This window comes from Paramisgurnus dabryanus, chromosome 8, assembly GCF_030506205.2.
Source record: "Paramisgurnus dabryanus chromosome 8, PD_genome_1.1, whole genome shotgun sequence".
NCBI lineage: Eukaryota > Metazoa > Chordata > Actinopteri > Cypriniformes > Cobitidae > Paramisgurnus > Paramisgurnus dabryanus.
The window spans coordinates 28,055,915-28,077,527 of record NC_133344.1 but is presented as its reverse complement, the minus strand read 5'-3'; the positions used below and the strand labels follow the sequence as shown (position 1 = coordinate 28,077,527).

Below are 21,613 nucleotides of genomic sequence, written 5' to 3'. Positions count from 1 at the left end.
TATTTCCATGATGCAAAATGATGATTTTTACATCATTGAAAGAAGGAAGTGCAACACTGAAATCTGTATTTCTCCTGTCTCAGCAGCAATATTAGAAAATGATGCATGACCATTCAAAAACATGACTGGGGTTCTAACTATACAAAGCTTAATGCAAATGGGTGAAGTGTCCCTTTAAGGGTGTTTCGTGTAGATTTTAAGCAGCATCTATTGGTGAGATTGTGAATTGCAACCAATGGCTCAGTCCAAAACACATAGAGAAGCTACGATAGCCGCCAACGGACAAACATGTCATCGTCTTAGACAATGGCCCTGTCCAAACTGGCGCACTTCATGTGGATTTTCGGTCTCGTGGCTTTAAATTGCGCATGCTCGCTTAGTCTACGATTCCGTAGGGTGTCCTATCTGTCATTTTTACGCTCCGAAGTGTGCTCATCAGCGCCCCCTTTCCACCCTTGACGTGGTCTTCGGCAAAGGCGGCAGCGCAGCAGGCTCCACACACTTTACCAACCCTTGCGAAGTCATTGCGAAAGAACAATCAGACGACGGAAGGGAGGAGTTCACAGTGATATGCAACTTCTCTTTCTGTTAACGCTTTTGAGTCTGTCCCAAAATACGACTTTGTGCGCCCTCTTGTCAAGGGTCCCTAAGGTCTGCACTACATGATGTCATCAAAGTGTGGACTCTGAGGACAGGGCCAACATATAGCGACAAAACATTCTCTATAGAGCAGTTTGTCCATATAGGGCTACTGTAGTGTGCCCAAGCTTGGTCCTGTTGGGTCAGTGTCCGGCAGAGTTTAGCTCCGATCTTAATCAAACACACCTGAAGCAGCTAATTAAGGTTTTGTTAATCATACTAGAAACCTCCAGGCAGGTGTGCTGAGGCAAGTTGAAGCTAAACTCTGCAGGTCCTCCAAGACTTAGTTTGGGCACCCCTGATGTAAGATAATATAGATTAAAACGGCTCATTCTAAGGTAATAATAACAATACAGTTCGTTATGTAAGGTCTTTATACACCACTGGTAATATAATTATGTATATTATATTTTATTTCTGTCAAGAGATCCCTCTGAAAGATACACAATGCACCTTTAAGCATTACTGTGATAATCTGCAGCTGTGGTTAAATTCATAAAACAGCACGCTTGCAAATATGATGTTGCTTCCTTAAAACACATTATGTTATCTTGATGTTATACATATTGGGTCTCAAATGAAATGTGAGTCAGACAGGGACCTTGACCTGCCAAGGTTGAATAAAACAATTATTAGCTGTCCACACTGTGCACATTCCCACAGATGCTTGACAAACGAGGGCTCGGTTAGCCGAGATATTTGCTTCATCATTCATTTCCCCCACCCACAGCTGATTGATCGCTGTGATTGTATTAAGAAAAGGAGAAGGGGAAATTGAAAAATGCTAGTTGCGGCGTGAAAACATAGCGTTGATTATAAACTGGTAGACGGGACAAAGGTGGCCAACTTTCCATTTTTTAGCCCAACAAATATGCAGCAGGTGTCTCTGACAGATGTCTCATTGCGCTTCACAAAAGACATTAAAATAGCAAACAAATTGATGCATTTTGTGGCTCTCGTGGCAAATGGAGTCTGTTTTGATGGATGCTATTACCCGGAGATCTGATGGTGGGGAGCGTGTGACTGAATGGCACAGGTGTTGTGAAGTTTGTGTATCTGTTGCACCGAGCATCCTTGCTTAAATCATCGTGATATCCTGAAGTGTATCTGTCGAGTGGTTCACTATGGTGATGTAATTAGTTTAACCTTTCAAATGGATAGATGATTTCCCACAGTATGACACTTATGATCGAATTGTAATATCCGTAATGAATGGAACATATGCAGCCTTCCCTGAAACCGGGGCAGATTTCAATCACTACAGTACGTGCAAAGTAAAGTGAAGTCCATCTTGTGGTTTTTGGAGATGAGGCAATTTGGCAGATTGCAGTTTCGCAGTATTTTGAGAAAAGCTGAGTGGACGTGGTCCACCGTGAGCGCTGGGGTAATTTTAATGTGAAGTCCAGGTGGGTGAGCGCAGGTTTAGTGACTGTTCTGTGACCTGTGTTCTGTCGGTCGTGGTGGGAGGATGATGTTCCTGTCAGCTCCTCTCACCCTTATGTTCTCATTATCCACCTCCTGTCCCCGATCCCAATGACAGACTCTGACACAGCAGCACACAGCCCTCCATGAGGGATTATTATATGGAGAAATATAAAAGAGTAGAGACTAATAGATGACCTTCTATAAAACAAGCATTTCATCAGTGTCAGTTTTAATTAAACAATAAAAAGTCATTATTTACTTTAACAAACTTCAGTTTTGGAGAATTTGTAAACAAACAATGATAATATTATAATTTATTTATGAGATTAGAGCATCAAAGATTGAATTCAGTCAATGATTTCAATCTTTGACATGACCTTAGTCAATATTAAAGATATTAAGGTTATGTTTTCACAGATTGTTCTTTGCATTATAAAGGATGATTTTATGTAGAAAACCGTAAATCACAAAAAAAAATTACTTTTGCAGTTTTCACAGAAAGGGTCACTTGTAGCTGATAATCTCCAAAAGTGACAAAAAAGCACAAATAAAGTTTAATTAACTTGTTTGGTCTATTATTCACTGTTAAAATCCCAATAAAATGAAAACTGACTATTCTTAATTTTAAAGTAATATTGCAGTGTTTTTTTAAACAATTTATCTGTGCAAGTCATTTTTTATAAAACTGAATAAACTTCAATCAACATCTAAAAAATCCGCCCTCTTGTGGTGATCATTCTCTGATGACATCAGCTAGACGGCTTGGGTGGTAGCATCCGTTAACTCCACCCCCTCCAACTGTTATGGTGCGTTTACACCAACCGCGTTTCAGGCGTCAAAATCGCGTCTACCCCGCCTAGTTTGCCGCTTGAACAGTTTGAATGCATTCGCGCGTTGCGCGGAAAAAGCAAGCATTTGACACGCGTCAGAGGCAAATTCCACTTCTTGTGGGAGGGGCAAGTGTATGTGGTTGTCTGTTTGCAAGATCACTGATGTTGATTGTGCATTTATCGAGAGAGTTACCGGTTTGTATTTGGTAACCTTACTATAGGGGTAAAATAAACGGCACGGGTCGATAAACGTCACGTGACTCAAAAGTGAAATGTGTATTACAACTTACCAGGTTGCCGATGTTCTCACTGACACTCTTCCAAGCGAGGTCCTTTTTATTCCTGTCTCCTCTATAGAAATAAGAACTTGTGTCGTATAGCTCCAGGTGACTGCTTCGGACAATATCAAGCATTCCTTCAGGTTAAATGAGTGACTCCGGGTGGGGCTGCCTCCACAGCAGCAAGCAGGCTCCTAATTGGTTAACGCGGCGCAAATTTCCGCCGAAGTTGAATATTTCAACTCGGGCGTCAGCCGGCAATTCGTGTCAAACACAAAATGCACAAAAAGCACCATTCGTGCGTACCGCGCACAACGCTTAATTCACGCCTTTCGCGCCAGCTAGAAGCGCAAATGAGGCGGGACCTCCAGATGCGCGTCAACGCGTCTTCCTCAGTGGTGTAGTGGTGTCTGGAGAAGTGGGTATACTCTTAATTTATGCCCCCAGCAGAAGTGGGTATACTCTTAATGTATGCCCCCAGTAGAAGTGGGTATACCCCATGCCATCAAATAAAGAGGTGGGTATACTCCGTATACCTGCGTATACCCTGCACTACACCACTTGTCTTCCCATTGACTTAACATTGAAATCACTCGTGCTTCACGCCTCTACCGTGGTTGGTGTAAACGCAGCATTAGTCTGATGTTTCACTCAGAAATGCGTCACAACATAACAACAAGTCAATTGCGACTTCCAGTTCACTGGGGACTTTAAAGGCGGTGTGCGTGATTTAAAAAAAAAACACTTTGGAAAAAGGAGTCGGGCCGAGTACCAAAACACACTTGTAGCCGATCAGAAGTAAGGGGCATGTCTACTAACCAACATTGTTGCCTGGGTTGCATATGTGTGGGGCACCCCATCTTTAAGTGGTTATTGGTCTCTATATGAATTGCTGTATGGTAAAAAAGTACATGTTTTTTTTTTACAATCTTTGAATGTTTTGCTATTTTTGTATAATAACAGAAAAATAAAAATGACAAGAGGGTTGTTCAAATAATAACAGCATTTATTTCAGAATTTTTGCATGAAGTATCCCCTAAGGGCGGCAGGCATAAACGCTGCCGTTTATTATCTTAGATCTAGTGGAAAATGGCCAGCATCTATGCAAGAATAGTTTTTTTTCACACTTTTTAATAACTGTTCACACATATCCACAAGGCTGCTATCAGTACATATGCAGTCTGTTGAGAGCGGCACTTTTTGCTTGATCTCATAGAAAGCACATAAAAATGTTTCTTTAGCACAGAGACTCCATGACCGTACAGACCGCTGGCAGGTTGAATAGCCTTTTATTTGTTTCTCCAGATTTAATTACATGCTCACTGGGCACTAGAAACACACTTGATGCTGGTGAAGAAAAGCGGTGTGAAAATAACATGAAACCAAACAACACTCAGGGATCTGTTACAGTATATGCCATAAAACAACATGATCTTTAACGCTTCGGCATCAGACGTTGTGAAGTTTGCTACTGCATGGAGGTTTATGCGTATGATCCTCTTTGGGAAAAGTTAATTATTATTACCTGTTAATAGAAGAGTTAGGGTTATACGTCTGTTTGAAGTGAAATATAAAGTTCATGTAAGGCTGTAAGGTGGTCGCAGGACCCAAATGGGTGTCCTTGGGCACACATGGCACGCACAGATTATTCCAGCAGATCCCTGTTCAGGTGTGCTTTGAAACCCGTTTACCCGTTTAATTAAACAAAGGCACACCGGGTCACATACAAATTCAAACTCACGCCACAGAAACAGACAGAAGCCCATAGCATTGTGCTCATGGTCAGAATACACAAATATGGCCACTAAGCGGGGCAATTACAAATATAGCTGTGAATTTAAAGGGGAAATAAAACGGATAGCTAATGTGGCTTTTCTTATGTGATGTGAAACGTTGCAGTTTGTTTCTTTAATTTGTGCCTAAAATGTGTGCTTTTCTTTGTGGTATGTGTCAGATAAAAGATTAGTGTTTAAAATATTTATTATGAATATGGCATTAGTGAATGAATGATTTTACACCGCTAGATGAATCTGTTGTGTTGCCACAACTATTAAACATTCAAAATCTTACCAGACCTTTGTTGTGTGAATTAATAGCAGGTGAAATACAGCAAGAGGACCTTCAGGTTGAGGGCTGGCTTTGATTTTGCCTGATTTTCATGCATATCTGATAGTGCTGACAAAAAGTTAAATGTATTGTTTTAATATCTTCTTTAAGGACATAGTTGAGATATTGTTCTTTTAAAGCAACACCAAAGAGGTTTTTTTTACCTTAAAATAACGCTTCCAAAAAGGTTTCAGTCGTTCATTCATTCAAAACAGGGTGAACGGCACTTTCACATTTGCTTTGCAGCCCTCTATCGGCCAAAACCGCACTAAAGAAGTTTCCAACCGTCGGGTCGCGGTCCTGTAGTTCGATTGAAAACTACAAAAACTTGCTTTACGGCAGACCTACAATCCAATCAGAGCCAGCTTTGCTGCAGTAGGCTAAATTATTTACGACAGTAAATATTCTTTCAGGCAGAATATGATTATTATATCTGTATATTTGAATAGTGTATACTTGTTTGATTGTTATTTTTTCTTTTTTTGTCGTTTTTTTTTTTTTTTTTTTTGTTTGCACTATATGATTTACCATATTGTCTACTGCCTGGAATATAAAAAAAAATCTAATAATCTAATCTAACAGTGATAATGGACAATTCCGCTTCCAACCTGTAGGGGGAGCAAAGAGCAAAAACTCTTTAGTGTTGCTTTAAAGGGGGCATTTTCATTGTAAGGATAACAATAAATCTAATGTAATTGATTCATTTCAAAAGTTCTATTTTTAAAAACGATTGGCCTGTTTTGTACTTTTAAAACATTGCATGGGTGAATGCTTGAGAAGCATCTGCTTTATAAATCGTTCCCTTTGAATGATGCTGAGCTACTGCAGCTGTCTGTACACGGATGGCATCAAATAAGCTTCTGCTGAAATCTGACCATCAATATCTTGTAGAAAGACTGACAGTAGTGACATCTAATCACTGCCCTACTGACATGCCATAACTCTCACCTGATGCATGTCAGCCTGAGCAGCTTATTGACACCAAAATTCACTATTTATAGTGCTGTATGCGAGTGTCTGGATGAGACTGAAAGACTTTTTAGAGGATTTTAGCCTCACGCTGTTTATCATACGCTATATCCATGTTAAACGATCCGCTTATAAGTATCTGCAAATGTGATGATGAGCACTGCTGTTGACGTTTTTTTGATATCCAAAATAGTCTTTATCATTACAATGTGTTAATGCAACTGAATCTTATTAGAAGGGAAAGCCTACTTGTATATATACTTTTCTAGAGAAATTATTCATACTTTTGTATATTTTTACATAGTTGAAGGATGTTGTGAAGTGCACACTTTAGATGAAATCTGGTGAACAGAATCGTTTATGTTGTGCATTATTTTCATTATTTATAATTTTGTCAAATTATGTGCAGCACATAAAGATGTCAAGTAATTGTGTTTATACATAAAATGCTATGAAATTACCTTTAGCAAGACAAAATAACCTGACATCTTATTAAAAAATGTCATTGGCACTACAAAATGTGACTGAACAAAAACATATGGTGTGATACAGTGGAAATGACATTACAGTTGGTTTTAAAATAGTGGTTCAGATGAAAATGACAGTACATTCCCGGCATTTCCCATGTGTATGCATTGATACTGTACGTTGCTGTATGTGGCTAATGAGAAGTTTGTATTCAGTCTCAGTTAAATGGCTTAGAAAGCTTTACATGAAGTTTCACACAAAGCTGGATGCAGGAAGATTGAGGAACTGCTCTTTGATCAGTAATGTTTGTTTTAACCATGTGGTACAAGGAAATTCAACAAAGTTGTGTCTACTTTTGTTTGAAATCAAACAGAACAAAGCATTTTAATGTCCATAGACTTTGCTTTTTAATGGTGTTAAACATTATTCTGATATTATATTAGTCTTATAAAAAAGCTGTACGTTAGGGTCTACACAATTTTTTAAAGATGCAATGTGTGACTTTTAAAAGGATTTCTTGACAGAAATGCAATATAATATACATAACTATTTTATCATAACATAATGAACTGTATTGTTTTCATAAGTCTTAGAATGAGCCGTTTTTATCTCCTTCTCTTGATGTGGAAGTGGGCGTCATGTTTCTACAGTAGCCCGAAACGGACAAATTTCCTTTCTTTGTTGTCTCAGACAACGACATGTTTGTCATGTAGCAGCTACCGTAGCTTCTCTATGCATTTTGAAATTGAAGTTGGTTGCAGTTCGCAATCTCACCACTAGATGCTGCTAAAAACGCTTAGGTTACTCACGTAACCCCGGTTCCCTGAAATAACGGGAACGAAGCATTGCGTCAGTTAGCTGACGCTATGGGGGAAACTCCTGTTTACTCCGTGACTGAAGCCTATTGGTTAACGTCTGTACAAAGTACAGACCAATGACGTTTGAACCCGCGCGCGGGAGGAACGCGTCCCTATATAAGCGCGGTTCAATCGTCAGGAGCTCATTATTATTCGACTGAAGCGCGCAGCCGAATAACACTCGCTGCGTAGACGTTTGTAGCACGGCAAGAGACGCAATGCTTCGTTCCCGTTATTTCAGGGAACCGGGGTTACGTGAGTAACCTAAGCGTTCCCTTTCAATACGGTTCACTTCGCATTGCGTCAGTTAGCTGACGCTATGGGGGAACGTAATCCCATCACGCCGTGCATACACAACGTACTGAAGTGCCTTACCGGAGAGACACTGCGTGTGGCCCTATACCCGGCATATTCACAGCTTTAAAAGCAAATGTGTAAGCACCATATAAATTGTTGACGCGCACACGGTGGGGTTTTAAACGCACCGGGGGCACATAACATAGCACAAGACGGCGAGGTACGCGCCGCGGCTGTGCGAGATAAGTAAATTCAGAGTCACGTTGGTGAGCTCGCTGAGCGCACCGTGGTGTACACATAAAACGCATGAGCGTGCATGATTGAGCCGAGAGAACCTGCGCTCGTAGGGCAGGGACGTCTAAGCTGTACAATCTGACAACGTAGACGGCGAAGACCAGCCGGCCGCGTAGCAGATATTAAATATAGATATAGATACCCCTGTAGACCAAGTTCATGAAGAAGCCAAACTCGCACAGAGTGGGCTCTATATAGGACATAGCTCATAGAGGGGCGTGAGCCAGTGCGATGGTTTCAACGATCCATCTAAATAACCACTGTTAGCAACAGACATACGTAGTGAGTGATCTGCGAAGCTCACGAACGGCCGATCTGACTATAATATGAGGCAGAACGGTTCGTAGCGTGGGATTATACAGATACCACAATAGTGTGAACCCCGGTGCACCCTCGAGCGCATCGGGATGCATATAGGTAGTATTATAGTGCACAGATCGGTGAGCTTTCCAAGCGCGCCGTAAATGTGTATTGACTATAAATTGCACGGGCACAGGTGAACACTTGAATACATCGTGAATGCATATAGATGAATCAGAGTGTTATAATGCACAGGCCGGCAAGATTCTCGAGCGCGCCGTCATGTGTTCTGATAATAAATTGTGCGCACACGGGTGAACTCTTCAGTGCACCGTGAATGCGTATAGATAAATCAGTGCACACAACGCGCCGTGAATGTGTACAGATATGATTGATGGACGTAACGGTGGGCACCCAACGCACCGTGAACGTACACAGATGAACAACAATGTATGTGTCACAAAGCATAACACAGCTGTGTATACAGGTGAGCTTTCCCAAGCGCATCTTATTGTATACCAAAATGTTATAGCGTGTACATGTGAGCTTCTCTAAGCGCACGGTGGACGCATATAATTAAAACCCATATCGTGCATACAGGTGAGCTAATGGGCGCACCTTTAATGCAACAAACCTCAGTAGTGCGCGAAGCAGGGATGTCGAAGCTGTAAACTGACAACGTGGACGGCGGGGACCAGCCGGCCGTGTCACAATTGTCAAATGAGAAACCTCTAAGACCATGCCCATGCTCTAAGACAAGTGAGCATAATTGTCACGGGAGGTGATAACGTCAACGATCCATAAATAGCCTGTATTGACAGGTGCTCTAGTGAGTGATCTGTGACGCAGATAAACAGCTGATCGTCTGATGTACGTCAGACGTATGTGTCATACAGGACCTTGGACAGTTCCAGAGCGCTGTGCCTCGGGCACCGTCCGCATCTGAGAAATGACAGGCTTATGAATAAAGTGAATGGCCAGCCGTAAAAGCATGGTTCGCTGTTACCGCCGCCGTCCGCATCTGAGAGATGACAGGCTTGTGAATTAAATGAATGGTTGGTCGTAAAAGCGTGGTTCGCTGTTATCACGGCCACATAGATATAGGTAGGGGAGAGAGCCGCCGTGCCTCTGTAGTGAGGAGAAAAGTGTTCCACCGGCGATTCGCGGGGGGTTTTGACTTTCAAATGTCACTAGACAGAATGGATCAGACTTTGCATAAGGACGCCTCGTGAAAGGGGTCCTAGCAGCTTGTGTCAATGTGTCATAAGGCACGTAATGTAGGTCGTGTCCCACGGATGCCATCTCCGCACGCCCATCGTAATGGGTTAATATTGGTAGTTTAAGCATGAGATGCGTATCACTCTGATTGAACATAGCTTATAAAGCGATGCAATGAGTTTATAAAGGAGATGACTCGTCAGCTTGTTCAGGGGGCGAGATCTCAGTCTGGTTCGGTAAATAATGAAACCACCGTAGATTGCCCGACCGCATTATCACAATAACACGGTCGAGAGTGCTGCAGTGCTAAATCATCCTCATAATGTACCGTATTCACAGTACAAGGTGATTTATATGAGACAAACGGCATTCCACGCGCCGAAGGCTGATTGCCGTCGTAAAGCGTGTTCAACCCACAGCAAATGCTGGGCTAGCTCGTAATGACAGCACGTCATGCAGCCGTGTGTAACTTAAGCAAGCTTCCCGGCCGTCAGCTCGGGGCGGGACCTTTGCTTAGTCAAACTGAAGTGGACTTATGAACAGAATGCCACGATATTCAGCTTTCTGAGGCTCGTTAGAGGGGTACGTGTGCCCGTCTTAAACGAGATGCAGCGCGCGTCTGACTGTGCGCGCGCTTTAAGCTTTGAAACTTATTGTGGCGGGTAGCAAGCTCACTTGAGGTTGATATTACCCTTAATATCTCCGAGTATTGGAGCGGAGGTGTGAGCGTCTTCGGATCCGCTAATATAAATCAGCTATATGGCCGAAAAACGTCATAAACCGCTTGGCTGTAAGCCTTTGAGTGGCCGTCCGGAGAGGGCGCGATTCAAACGCTTGGAGCCATGCAAAAGTCTGAGGCTGTCCTTCCTCTAGGAAGAGAGAATAACAGCCGTAAGACCGTGCTCGTTTGCGCCATCAGCATCGTAGCGGAGAAACTGAGGTGGGCTGCGAGCGAATTTGGCAGAAAGGTGTTAGAGACACCGTACAGTCGTGGGGTGTCAATACACAGTATATGGCCAAACCGGGGTTTTTTCGGCTAGCGTCGATAGAATTATGGACAGCGGGCCGTGTGTGCGTATTACTGATTGCTTGTCAGTAAGGCGATAAAGTGTTTAGAGACACCGTACAACCGTGGGTGTCAATACACAGTATAGTAAGCACGGAAATTACTCTTTTTAGAGGAATTAAATACCGTTCGCCACTATAGTGAGGTTGCATAGCCGACAGTATTACACAGTATGTTTGGATAAACAGCACACAGAAAACATTACAGGGCAGTCCAGCCGAGGCGCGACATAACCCCTTTTCTCCCAGACAGTTTCGTTCTCTGTTGATGCAGCTGTGCTGCGGAGACCAGAGCTCAGCCGTTCAGGTGCACAAGCCTCAGTAGTGACGGTGACCGAACGGCTCACGGAGCAGAGCAGTATGTCTAGGTGGTTTAATGTCAGACTGAACCCATCGCAGAGAGGAAGTCTGCCGTGAGGCCCGCGGTTTTGCCGTTTATTAAAAGGGCAGAAAAACCGGGTATATATATATAAGAATGTACCAATATTCAGCGCACTGATATAGGACGGGACTGAATAAAGGGAGGTATTCGGGCCTCAGTATATTATAAACAAATTCGTTCTGCCTCTGATTCCGTCTAAACCAGAGAGAAATTACCAGGCAGACGAAAAATGAGCTATCTGAAGTGAGATCGGCTCAGGCCAGTAAAGCTCTATAATAAGTGTTTTAGCGCTCCAATAGAGGCGTGTCCGCCTTATCGAGCAGACGAATGAGATCGTGCCGCTCCAGGAGGGGAGGGGAGGGGCATGAAGCTCTCTTATAATGAGTGTTCTTGGTGCTCCAATAGCGGCGAATCGGCCCTATCGAGCAGACGAATGAGATCGCGCCGCTCCAGAGGGGAGGGGCATGAAGCTCTGTAATCGTTGAACACTGGACAGCTGCATTTAGAGGCAGCGAGCCGTAATACCGCGTGCTAGCTAAGCCGTTAAGAGACCTCACCACTGTGGGGAAAGGAGCGAGGGACTCCGCGAGCGTGGAGCACGAGTGGCTGTGCTATGACAGAGACAGGGGCAGACCGCCCGTGTTTGCTTGTCGTATGCATCTATCCAGGTCTACGGTTCCCCGCTTGTTCATCTCAACAAGAGAGGAACGGCAGAGGGGAGCAGCAACACAGACAGAACAGCCATGCGTCGTGACGGTATCACCCGATGCACTCGGGGGATTAATATATGTGCCAGAGATCTCGCCACTGAATTTGAGAGGAGCGAAGGGACTCTGTAAGCATGAACGGTTGCGGTGTGACAGAACACAGGGGGGGTTAGTCCGTGTGTGCTTGTCTATGCATCCATCTAGTCTCATGGCTCGCCGTGTGTTCATCCCGGCGAGAGAGGAACAGCAGGGGGAGCACGAAACATGGATAAGACAACCAAAGCATAAGCGCGGTCCCGGCGTGGGAGGTGCCAGACCGGTAACGCGCTCGGAGGAAATTCATAGCAGAGAGGCTCACCGAGCCGCTGTGCTGGACGCTATTACAACAGCGCCTGCTCTTTTAGCTTATAGCTTTATATTAAAAATATTGATCTTACCGGGCGGCCGCAGGGGAGACCTCGTCAGGCGTGTCCGCTGCACAGGGCTCGTACCACGGCAAGCGAAGGCTATCTTCGGTTCTCGGCCGGAAAGCGGCAGGGGAAGACGCTAGACCTGGACTCTGCTATCTTCGGTTCTCAGCCGGAAAACGGCAGGGGAAGACGCTAGGCCTGGACTCCGCTGCAGGGCTTTTGTCAACGGCGAGGTAAGGCTTCTTCTTTTCTTCGGAGCAGCGAGAGGTTCGCGCTGAAGGAGAAAAATAATGAGCTCCTGACGATTGAACCGCGCTTATATAGGGACGCGTTCCTCCCGCGCGCGGGTTCAAACGTCATTGGTCTGTACTTTGTACAGACGTTAACCAATAGGCTTCAGTCACGGAGTAAACAGGAGTTTCCCCCATAGCGTCAGCTAACTGACGCAATGCGAAGTGAACCGTATTGAAAGGGAACCCATATTACACCTCTAAAGCGTAAATGCATGTGTAACTTCATAATGTTTAGTGTTTCATATGAATGCTTTCAAAATGAATAAAATATGTAAATCACATTACATTTAGTCAATGCTTTTATCTAATTTGACATTACAGTAGTTTTATTTTGTTCTGCGTGAAGATATTGATCTTGTATCAATACAGAGTTTTCAGAGGTTGGTATTGTACCAAAGCCAAAATTGTCTTATTGATCCAAAGCTGCTCTATTGTCTCTTCACTCCACCTGTGATGGCCAGCACTACAAATGTCTTTTTTCTCAAGCAGTCTCTTGTAATTTAAAGATCCAGTATGGGTTTTTAGTGGCATCTAGCGGTGGTGAGATTGCGAATTGCAACAAACTTCAATTTCGAAACGTGAAGAGAAGCTACGGTACCTTCCGCAGGACAAATATTTTGTTGTCTGAGACAACTTAGGGATGAAATGCGCTCTGTACACTGTAAAAAATACTTTGCTGCCTTAAAATTTTTTGTTGAATCAACTCGGATTTACAAGTCATTTCAACTTACTGTTATTTATCTTGACAAGAGATCAGTTGTTATAACTACAGGTGAGTTGTTATAACTTATAAAATTAAGTTGACTTTGAAGTTGACTTTTGTCCATTTAGGGCTATTTTAGAAACATGGCGGTGATTTTCATGTAAGGAGTCCTGTGGTGTATGGAGATAAAAATGTCTAATTCTAAAGATTATAAAAAGAATACAGTTCATTATGTAAGGTCTTTTTACACCATTCATGATATAGTTATGTATATGATATTGCATTTTCTGTTAAGAGATCCTTCTAAATTTCCCACATTGCACCTTTAAATGTGACATTGTAACACAGCTACTTGAAGCAAATGCTAATCAAGTTAAGAAAAGGATTGTGCGATCTCACCCAGCAGTGTGTTGTGATGCCACGAAATGATTAAAATCCAGATCTGAATGAAATGTGATGCATGCAAAGTGAACCTTTTCTGCTTTAACAAAGTTCTGTGTCCTGCCTTCTCTCCCTACGCTTGCTCAGGAGCTTCTCAGATCATACCAGGTACTGCTTTTCTCTCTCATCTGGGTCACATGACTCCTGACCCCTGATTCTTTTTTTTTTTTTGCACGGTCTTCCTGTATGCATGGTTTGATGGCTGGCCTTCGAGGCAGTCTGCATGTTTTTTTAACCTTGAGTGTTTTTTTTTTGTTCAGATTTTAAGAATCTATCTCCTAGTTTCACACACAAGGCTAACACATGTTTGAGCTGTCTCAAAAAACAAAAAAAAACAAAACACGTACTGACAGATCTTAACATATGGCAGTGCCACTGATTTGTCTAAAGATACACACCAGTAAAGTGTTTTTTTCTAAGGCATGTTTATAAAAGATGCTTAAACAGCTTCATTTAACTTAGACCTAGTCCTAGCTTTAGCCAAGTCTTTGAAACCAGGCCTATGGGGCAGTTTCCCAGACAGGGTTTAAATAAATTCTAGGCCTTAGTTATATTAACACATTAAAGTAATTTTTACAAACATACCTTACTAAAAACAATACTGGTGGGCATCTTGAGGCAAAACAATGGCACTGATATATGTTAAGATATGTCAGTGCAAGATGTTTTTAAATTAAAGCAGCTCAAACATGCATTTTAGTCTGAGACTAGGATAAACCCTGTCCGGGAAACTACCCCATATGTCCTAACTTACTTTTTCAGTTTCTCAGTTTTTGGTTGTTTTGGAAGTTACACATCAAACCGCTCATAAAAGAGACATATCAGCTAGTAGTCAGACAGATACATTTGACATCAGCATGGTCAGGTTATGAATGCAGCAAGACCAGCTTACATTTACCTTTACACATTTGATGGACGCTTTTATTCAAAGCTTGCAGTGTATTCAAGGTGTACGTTTTATCTGTTTGAGTTCCTTGAGGAATTGTGGTGCTAATGCGGTGCTTTACCAATACAACCCACACTGTCAGAAATAAAGGTACAAAACTGTACCTTTTCTGTCACTGGGGCTGTACCCTAAGTTTCCGTTTGGTATCTTTACAGGAATACAAAACAGAATACAATTTTGGGTAGATTACCGTACCTTAAGGACCCTACATTGTTAGAAAAAAGTCAAAATATGTACCCTAACTGGGGCAGCACCCTTTAAAAAGGCAATTTTATGGACCATTAGGTACAGATATGTACCGGTAAAAATGTAGTATCAATATGTACTTTTGAGATACTGATATGAATTTTTGAGGTACTAATAAGCTCTCTTTGGTCCCAGAATGTACTTCTGAGGTAATTAAATTAAATCCTTATGTGCAAAGCTGTACTTTTTGAAAGGGTACAGCCCCAGTGACAGAAAAGGTACAGTTTCGTACCTTTATTTCTGAGAGTGCACGTGGCCAGACCGGGAACCATCCTAACCTGAAAAGATTGGCAAACCCCCTATATTTTACAAACACTTTCCCAAAGATTTACTATTATTCTTCAAACCTGTTATGTTCCAAAAATATTATAAACCTGGATTATGACATCCTAAAGTTAAAGCCAAAGACTAGCATTTTCTAGTAAAATAAAGTAATGAACAACCAAGATACAGTAGGTAATTGTTTGCATAGTCAAGTTAGCTACATATATCTTCACATAGTGAAATAGTCTTGCCAGTTATTCAAAAGTTGCAGATATCAATTTGATGTAAATCCTGCTGGGTTTACTATTTGGTGTGTTAATACTGGAAAAGTTAAAGTAATACTTTACCCAGAAATCATTTACAGTATTTACTCCTAGGTTGCGTTGTTTTGAACCCATGACTCTTTCTTATATATTTTTATGTTTTTTATATACGGCTGTCAGCTGTTCTAACTTAGGTGCATTAGCTTGAAGCAGCAGTCTAGCATAAAGAGACTGGAGACTCAGGATTAGTCAAACAAGACCCCTGCATGAGATTTATAGTGTTGGGTGCCACCTGAATCAGTTTGAGAAATACTACTACTGTATAAGTGCAATACAGAAGACTGAGCGTTTACATTAATGTATTTTGTTTTAACACTTTAAACATTACTCTGGAGTTTTTAACCCTGATAAATTTTGACTTTTGTAAACGCTGCAGACTATTGTTGATATTTGTCAGATTAGCCTTAAAGAGCACCAATGGACCAATTCACGATTTTACATTTCCTTTGTTGTGTGTGTATTAGTACATGTTAACGATATGCAAAAGGTACAAACTCTCTTTTCTTGGACTACAACAAACACACAGATTGTAGGCAACACTTTGCTTCCTGGGATTGGTGATGTAGTCAAGACTGACATTATCATAATTCCTCCCGCTTGGACTCACAGCCTGTAAGTTACAGTAACTCCTGTAAGCATTGCATTGTTAGTGAATCTTTCAAACACGGTAAGGAGCGCCACATTTCCGGCTGGTGTCAGAGGTAATCAGGCCAATCACAACCTACAGACTAGCTGGCCAATCAGGGATAGAGCGCTTTTCAAATCAATGCGTTTTGTACAAAATCAGTGCGTTTCAGGAAGGAGGGAAATCTGGAGCTACAAACCATGTGTGGAAAATAATGTGGTTTTTTTAAGCATAAACCACATGAACACATTGTATTAAACCAAATACACAAAATGACCTTGTTTTTTAGCAATGAAATATGTGTCCTTTAATACAGGGTCGGTGAGTTAAGATGTAAACTGCATGAATGTCAGTGCCACCATTTCGAGGAAACTTCGGCTTAATGAGTTTACAGATTTACCACAATTTGTTTTTGATGTCAATTTTGTTGCTGGTGTGTGAATGGTACCTTACCGGTAAAAAGACGAAATGTTGTTACTTTTGTGAACAGCACATTTGTGTATTTACTGGAAAAGTCATTCTTGTAATTTTATGGTAATTTACTGTGTAAAAGGGTCTAGTAATTCATCATTCCCTATGCCTGTCTGACGAAAGCCAGTTCCAACTTTCTGCAAAATCGCATGTGAATAGGTACATTTAAGACCGTCGTCCTGCTTTAAACAGATTAATAGTGATTTTCATTCTTAATTGAACTTCCTTTTTTTGGTTGGCACTAGAAATTATGCTGCAACAGCTAGACAATAACCTTTATTTACATTTCTGCATTTGTGTAGCTGCTTTTGCAAACCAACTAACAGTGCATTGAAGCTACACACTGTATTTGTGTGTGTGTGTGTGTGTGTGTGTGTGTGTGTGTGTGTGTGTGTGTGTGTGTGTGTGTGTGTGTAACCTTGAAATTAAACCCATGTTGTGTTACATTCAGTTGAGCCTCATTACATTATGGGGCGGTTTCCCAGACAGGGTTTAGGTATAAGACTAGGCCTTATTTTATTAGGTAATTTAAGACGTTTTTACAAACGGACCCATGTGCCAGGGTTCACACTGGTCCTTGAAATCCTTGAAAGTTTGTGAATCTGGGGAAATTCAAGGCCCTGGGAAATATTTGAAAATAAACATAAATAGATACAGGTCATTGAAAGTGCTTAACTGCTAAACTGTTTTCTGTTTTAAATGCTTATATCTTCTGTATGTGAATGTTGATTCATACCAAAATGCTTTTTTGCATACTGTAGTTGTGTTTGACACATGAAAACTTCTCTGGTTATGTATGTAACTGTTGTTTCCTGAGAAGGGAACGAGACGCTGCGTCTCCCTTGCCATACTTCATGCGTCCCTGTAACGCCGTCTTTGGCAATATTTCAGATAGCGATATACTTTCTGGCTCCCGCGTCACCCTGTCTTTGTCGTTAAGTTTCACCATTGGTTGAATTTGATATACACATTCAGACGCACTTACCCCTGGAAACGTCCCCAAAGTGTCACCACAGTGACGCAGCGCGAGTTCCCTCGAAATGGAACTGTAACAATGTATCTTTAAAAGGTAACATGATGTAACCTTGCTCTCACTTGAAATGTGTCCCCACACATGTGAATTTTAAGACAAAAGAATGTCACAGATGTATGTTAAAGTTAAATAGGACAAGCGGTTTCAAACATGCATTTTAGTCTGGGACTAGCATAAGCGCTGTCCGGGAAACCGCCCCTATATTTTTGACAAGCAGGCATTTCTTTTGAATGAATATTTGTAATAAAGAAGCCGGGATAGGGTTAATGACCTGCCGAAATTACTTTTTTTAAAGAATTATTAAGCCAAGTCTTGTATTAAAAAGTATATTAATTAATGATACTACTGTAATATAAAATGAATAAAACCTGTTCCCACATTACCTTTTTAATAGGTATCAACCTTGAGAAGTTGCCGCAGGAAATGTATATATTACCCATGGGATCTGTTCTTAAAAAGGCTTTGAAATAAAAGATATGCTATTATCATGAAACTTCACATGCTTTAATTACATTTGCAGAATGATGCAATTCTTAACCAATAGAGCGTTCCAATCCCTGTACAACCTTCACTGTGCTTCACATTAGCTAATTATGTAGTGCAATAACAATGTGTCATTTTTCAAAAAATGTACAGTAAAAACCTAGTAAGCTGCCAACCTAGACATCATTTTTGGGCAGTATTTTCAACCATGCTTCTTGTTTAAACAGAAGAGAATGGTGGTGATGTTTATTTGGCCAAGGCTAAAAGGTGTCTGGTTGGATGCATTATGGGATTTTTGCAATGTGATTGGAGCAGACCCGTCAGTCTTTCCCCTGAGGACTAATAATAATGGCGGCTCTTCTGGAAGAATGCGGTCACAGGTGCCCACTGCACTGCCTGAAAGTGACCAATTTTCTAATCTAATAAAAACACATGCAGATTTGAACTGAAATTAAATAAGCATATATTGAGTGTTGTCGTGCAGAAACTGTATTTGGGCAATTGTTAGCCTGTTGAAGAGTTTACCGGGCTTATTGTAAACTGAATTGAAGGCTTGTTGTTAAGCCATTGAGAGGTGTGAAGGATATAGGCACCTTGATGGGGTTATGGGGCAGAACTGCACCAGACTATCATGGCAGACACGCCCTTGAAGGGCAAATCAATGAGTTAAATCAAATTTAGGCTTTGTAGACATGGATCTCCAACAATAATAACTGTCAGTGACTGCAGTCTACTTGATGCATTTGCCACACGACATGCATCGGCAGAACTGAAGATAGTGGGGTGAAAGATTTTAGGGACTCACTGAAAAGTGGACCTTAATACAATTTATAAATGCTCCAGGAACCAGAAATCCTAGCTACGTTCATGTGCGTGTTTGATTCAGAGGGTCCTTGAGTTGTTTTTTATTTTTTAGAAAGTATTATCATTTTCTTAACAACAAATAAAGGGTTTGTTGTTTGGTAAAAGGTTCTGAAGCTGGAACTTTTGTTTTGAACTCTTATTTTTAATTTAAAGTGTCCTCAGTGTCATGTTTTGGAACATCTTTGTACTTTTTCAAAAGAAAGGCCAATTACACTAATGACTTATAAGCTAAGTATAAAACATAAAACAAGAGAATTATACTTGTACTATGATTAAATAGTACAGATGCTAAGCAGATGCTTTTATCCAACAACAAAACAATAAAGCGATTCATCTTAAAGAAGTAATAGAGGAATATGGATAATGCTGTGCGAGTAGCCAGTGTGTCACTCGTCTCTTTCAAGCTGTATCCCAGTTCGAAGGCTGGATCCTTCAAAGGATGCAAGGACTCTGTCTTTGGTCCCAAATGGTGCACTTCATGTGGACTTTCGGTTTTGTGGCCTTAAATTGCGCATGCTTGTTTAGGATACGAGTCCGTATGGTGTCCCATCTGTCATTTTTTCAGTGCCCCCTTTGCACCCTTCATGCGGCCCACACTGCAGCAGGCTCCACACACCAACCCAGAAGTCCTTATGAAACAGCAATCAGACCAATCAGACGACAGAAGGGAGGAGTTCACGCTGATGGGCAAAATCTCTTCCTATTTCCGGCGTGATGCTAGAGTCTGTCCCAAAATACGACTCCGGTGCGCCTTCGTGGACTCGCATCAAGGGTCCCTGAGGTCTGCACTACATGATCTTATCAAAGTGTGGACTCCGGTTGCAGCCTCCGAAGTCCACAAAACTGAAATGAGACAGCCTTCATAGGATCCATAAGTTGCATCACCTACTGTAAGCGCTCACCGCGCCTTTTCGCAGGACTGAACGGAGCCGTTTCTGACTTATCGAACCAGAATTTTTTTATTTTATTTTTTAAAATATGACAAATAAACAAACAAGTAACCATCTCAGTAAATGACTTAAGGTGGATGACATGAACTGCGTTACCTCATTGGTAGTTGCTACTGAAAGTCGCTTGTCATTTGCATAAATATGAAGTTTGTCCAACCTGACCTTACAAATTTCCGTGAAATAGTCATGCATTATTTTGCTCAGTTTTACATGACATTGTCACGTATTTCCACCATTTTACGTGCCCATGCCACGACTTTCTTTTCCGTGACAGTTTCACGTATTGGTTACTCAACTGTTTTTCCTATTTTTAAACCATTGTCGCCTGACGTTAGTGTTAGAGTTGGGTTTGGGTAAGGATGTCATTTTATGTAACAGAAAGTTGTTCTAACCCCAAACCTAAGTGACAATTGTAAGAAAATTGGAAAAACAGTTGAGTAACCAATACGTGAAAATGTCACGTAAAGGAAAGTCGTGGCAGGGGCACGTAAAATGGTAGAAATACGTGACAATGTCACACAAAACTGAGCAAAATAATGCGTGACTATTTCACATATTTTGTGAGATCAGGCACAGTTTGTCACACCCTGGACACACCCACCTCATGTCACCAACGGTCACTGTCACTCGTGATGCCAGCATACTTCCATTGAAATGAATGATATTGCGCCGCTCTGCCGTTGCTAGTCACTGCGGTGGTGCATGCAGCATAAGAACATATTAATAATTGATCTTTTCAGTTTTTTGTTATATTTCTCTCTTTTGTTTGTCATAATTGTGGCACTATTAAACCTAGCTTCGCAGATGGTTAACATTGGGCACGGTCACACAAACAATCCCAGCATTCCTCTCTGCTAATGCTTCTTGATGGAGTGGACATTCATGTGTAACATTCACAGCTCAGGAAGACAGGCTAAATTTGTTTTTTTTTTTTTTCATTTCTACGGCTATTTGTTGTTCTTTAACTGGGATGTGCTCATCTAAGCTGGCTCATCTCCGCAAATCCGAGTCTGGAAAATTGACATGCTTTATTAGTCTCTGTAAATGTCACAAGGGTTTGAAGCCGTCTGATCGCTCGGCCGTGCAAATTTGCATTGGGTATCGTCTTACAGCTGTGTCTAAAAGTCTGCATGTAAGGATGAAGTGTATAAAAGGGTTATACTTTTGTTATTTTTAATTCCTCTCAGATATAAATATAAAACTAGGTGACTTCTCATGCGCCTGCAAGGTATAACGGATGCCTATTCTGGATGTAAACCATAAGGAATTGGCACAGATTTTGTTGTAGGTTGTTTCACATACTACGTGTTTAGCTCTGTGTTTGCAGAGGATGTTGTTCGGGTCTGGCTATTATGCTGTTGAGAGGCGCGTTTGATTGCCAGCTTCCATCACCTCGTGCTTAGATGGAGAGGTTTGATAAAGTTCTGCCGTGAGGAGCAATTACCAGCCCTTCCCCTCTCGCTGACCGAGATCGCTGTTTCACACACACCACAAACACATAACGCTGTAAAATCAATACATCTGAGAAACCAGACAGCACGTCTTACCATTGCATGCACAGTCAGATGCAAGTAACTGCTTGTGTTTACAGTGTCTGTATGACTTTGTGTTGCTCGACACAATAATGGACTGGATGTTTAAAATTCTGGGGCCAAAATGTTTGGGATTTTTGCATTTTTATCTGACATATGCCTTTCTAGTGTTCATATTTTTAGCCATAGTACTG

General features: G+C 41.6%; 1 protein-coding gene across 3 annotated transcripts in view; it reads left to right on the top strand.

Moving 5' to 3' along the window:
- cadm1b (cell adhesion molecule 1b) overlaps positions 1-21,613 on the top strand; it is a 205,779-nt gene that overhangs the window by 102,653 nt on the left and 81,513 nt on the right. For 2 of the 3 annotated variants that reach the window (XM_065281369.1, XM_065281371.1), the window contains exon 2: positions 13,770-13,790. The exons of the other annotated variant lie outside the window; for it this stretch is intronic. In XM_065281369.1, the coding sequence (XP_065137441.1) occupies positions 13,770-13,790 (21 nt within the window). The remainder of the gene's footprint in view (positions 1-13,769; positions 13,791-21,613) is intronic. 3 annotated transcript variants of the gene reach the window in all.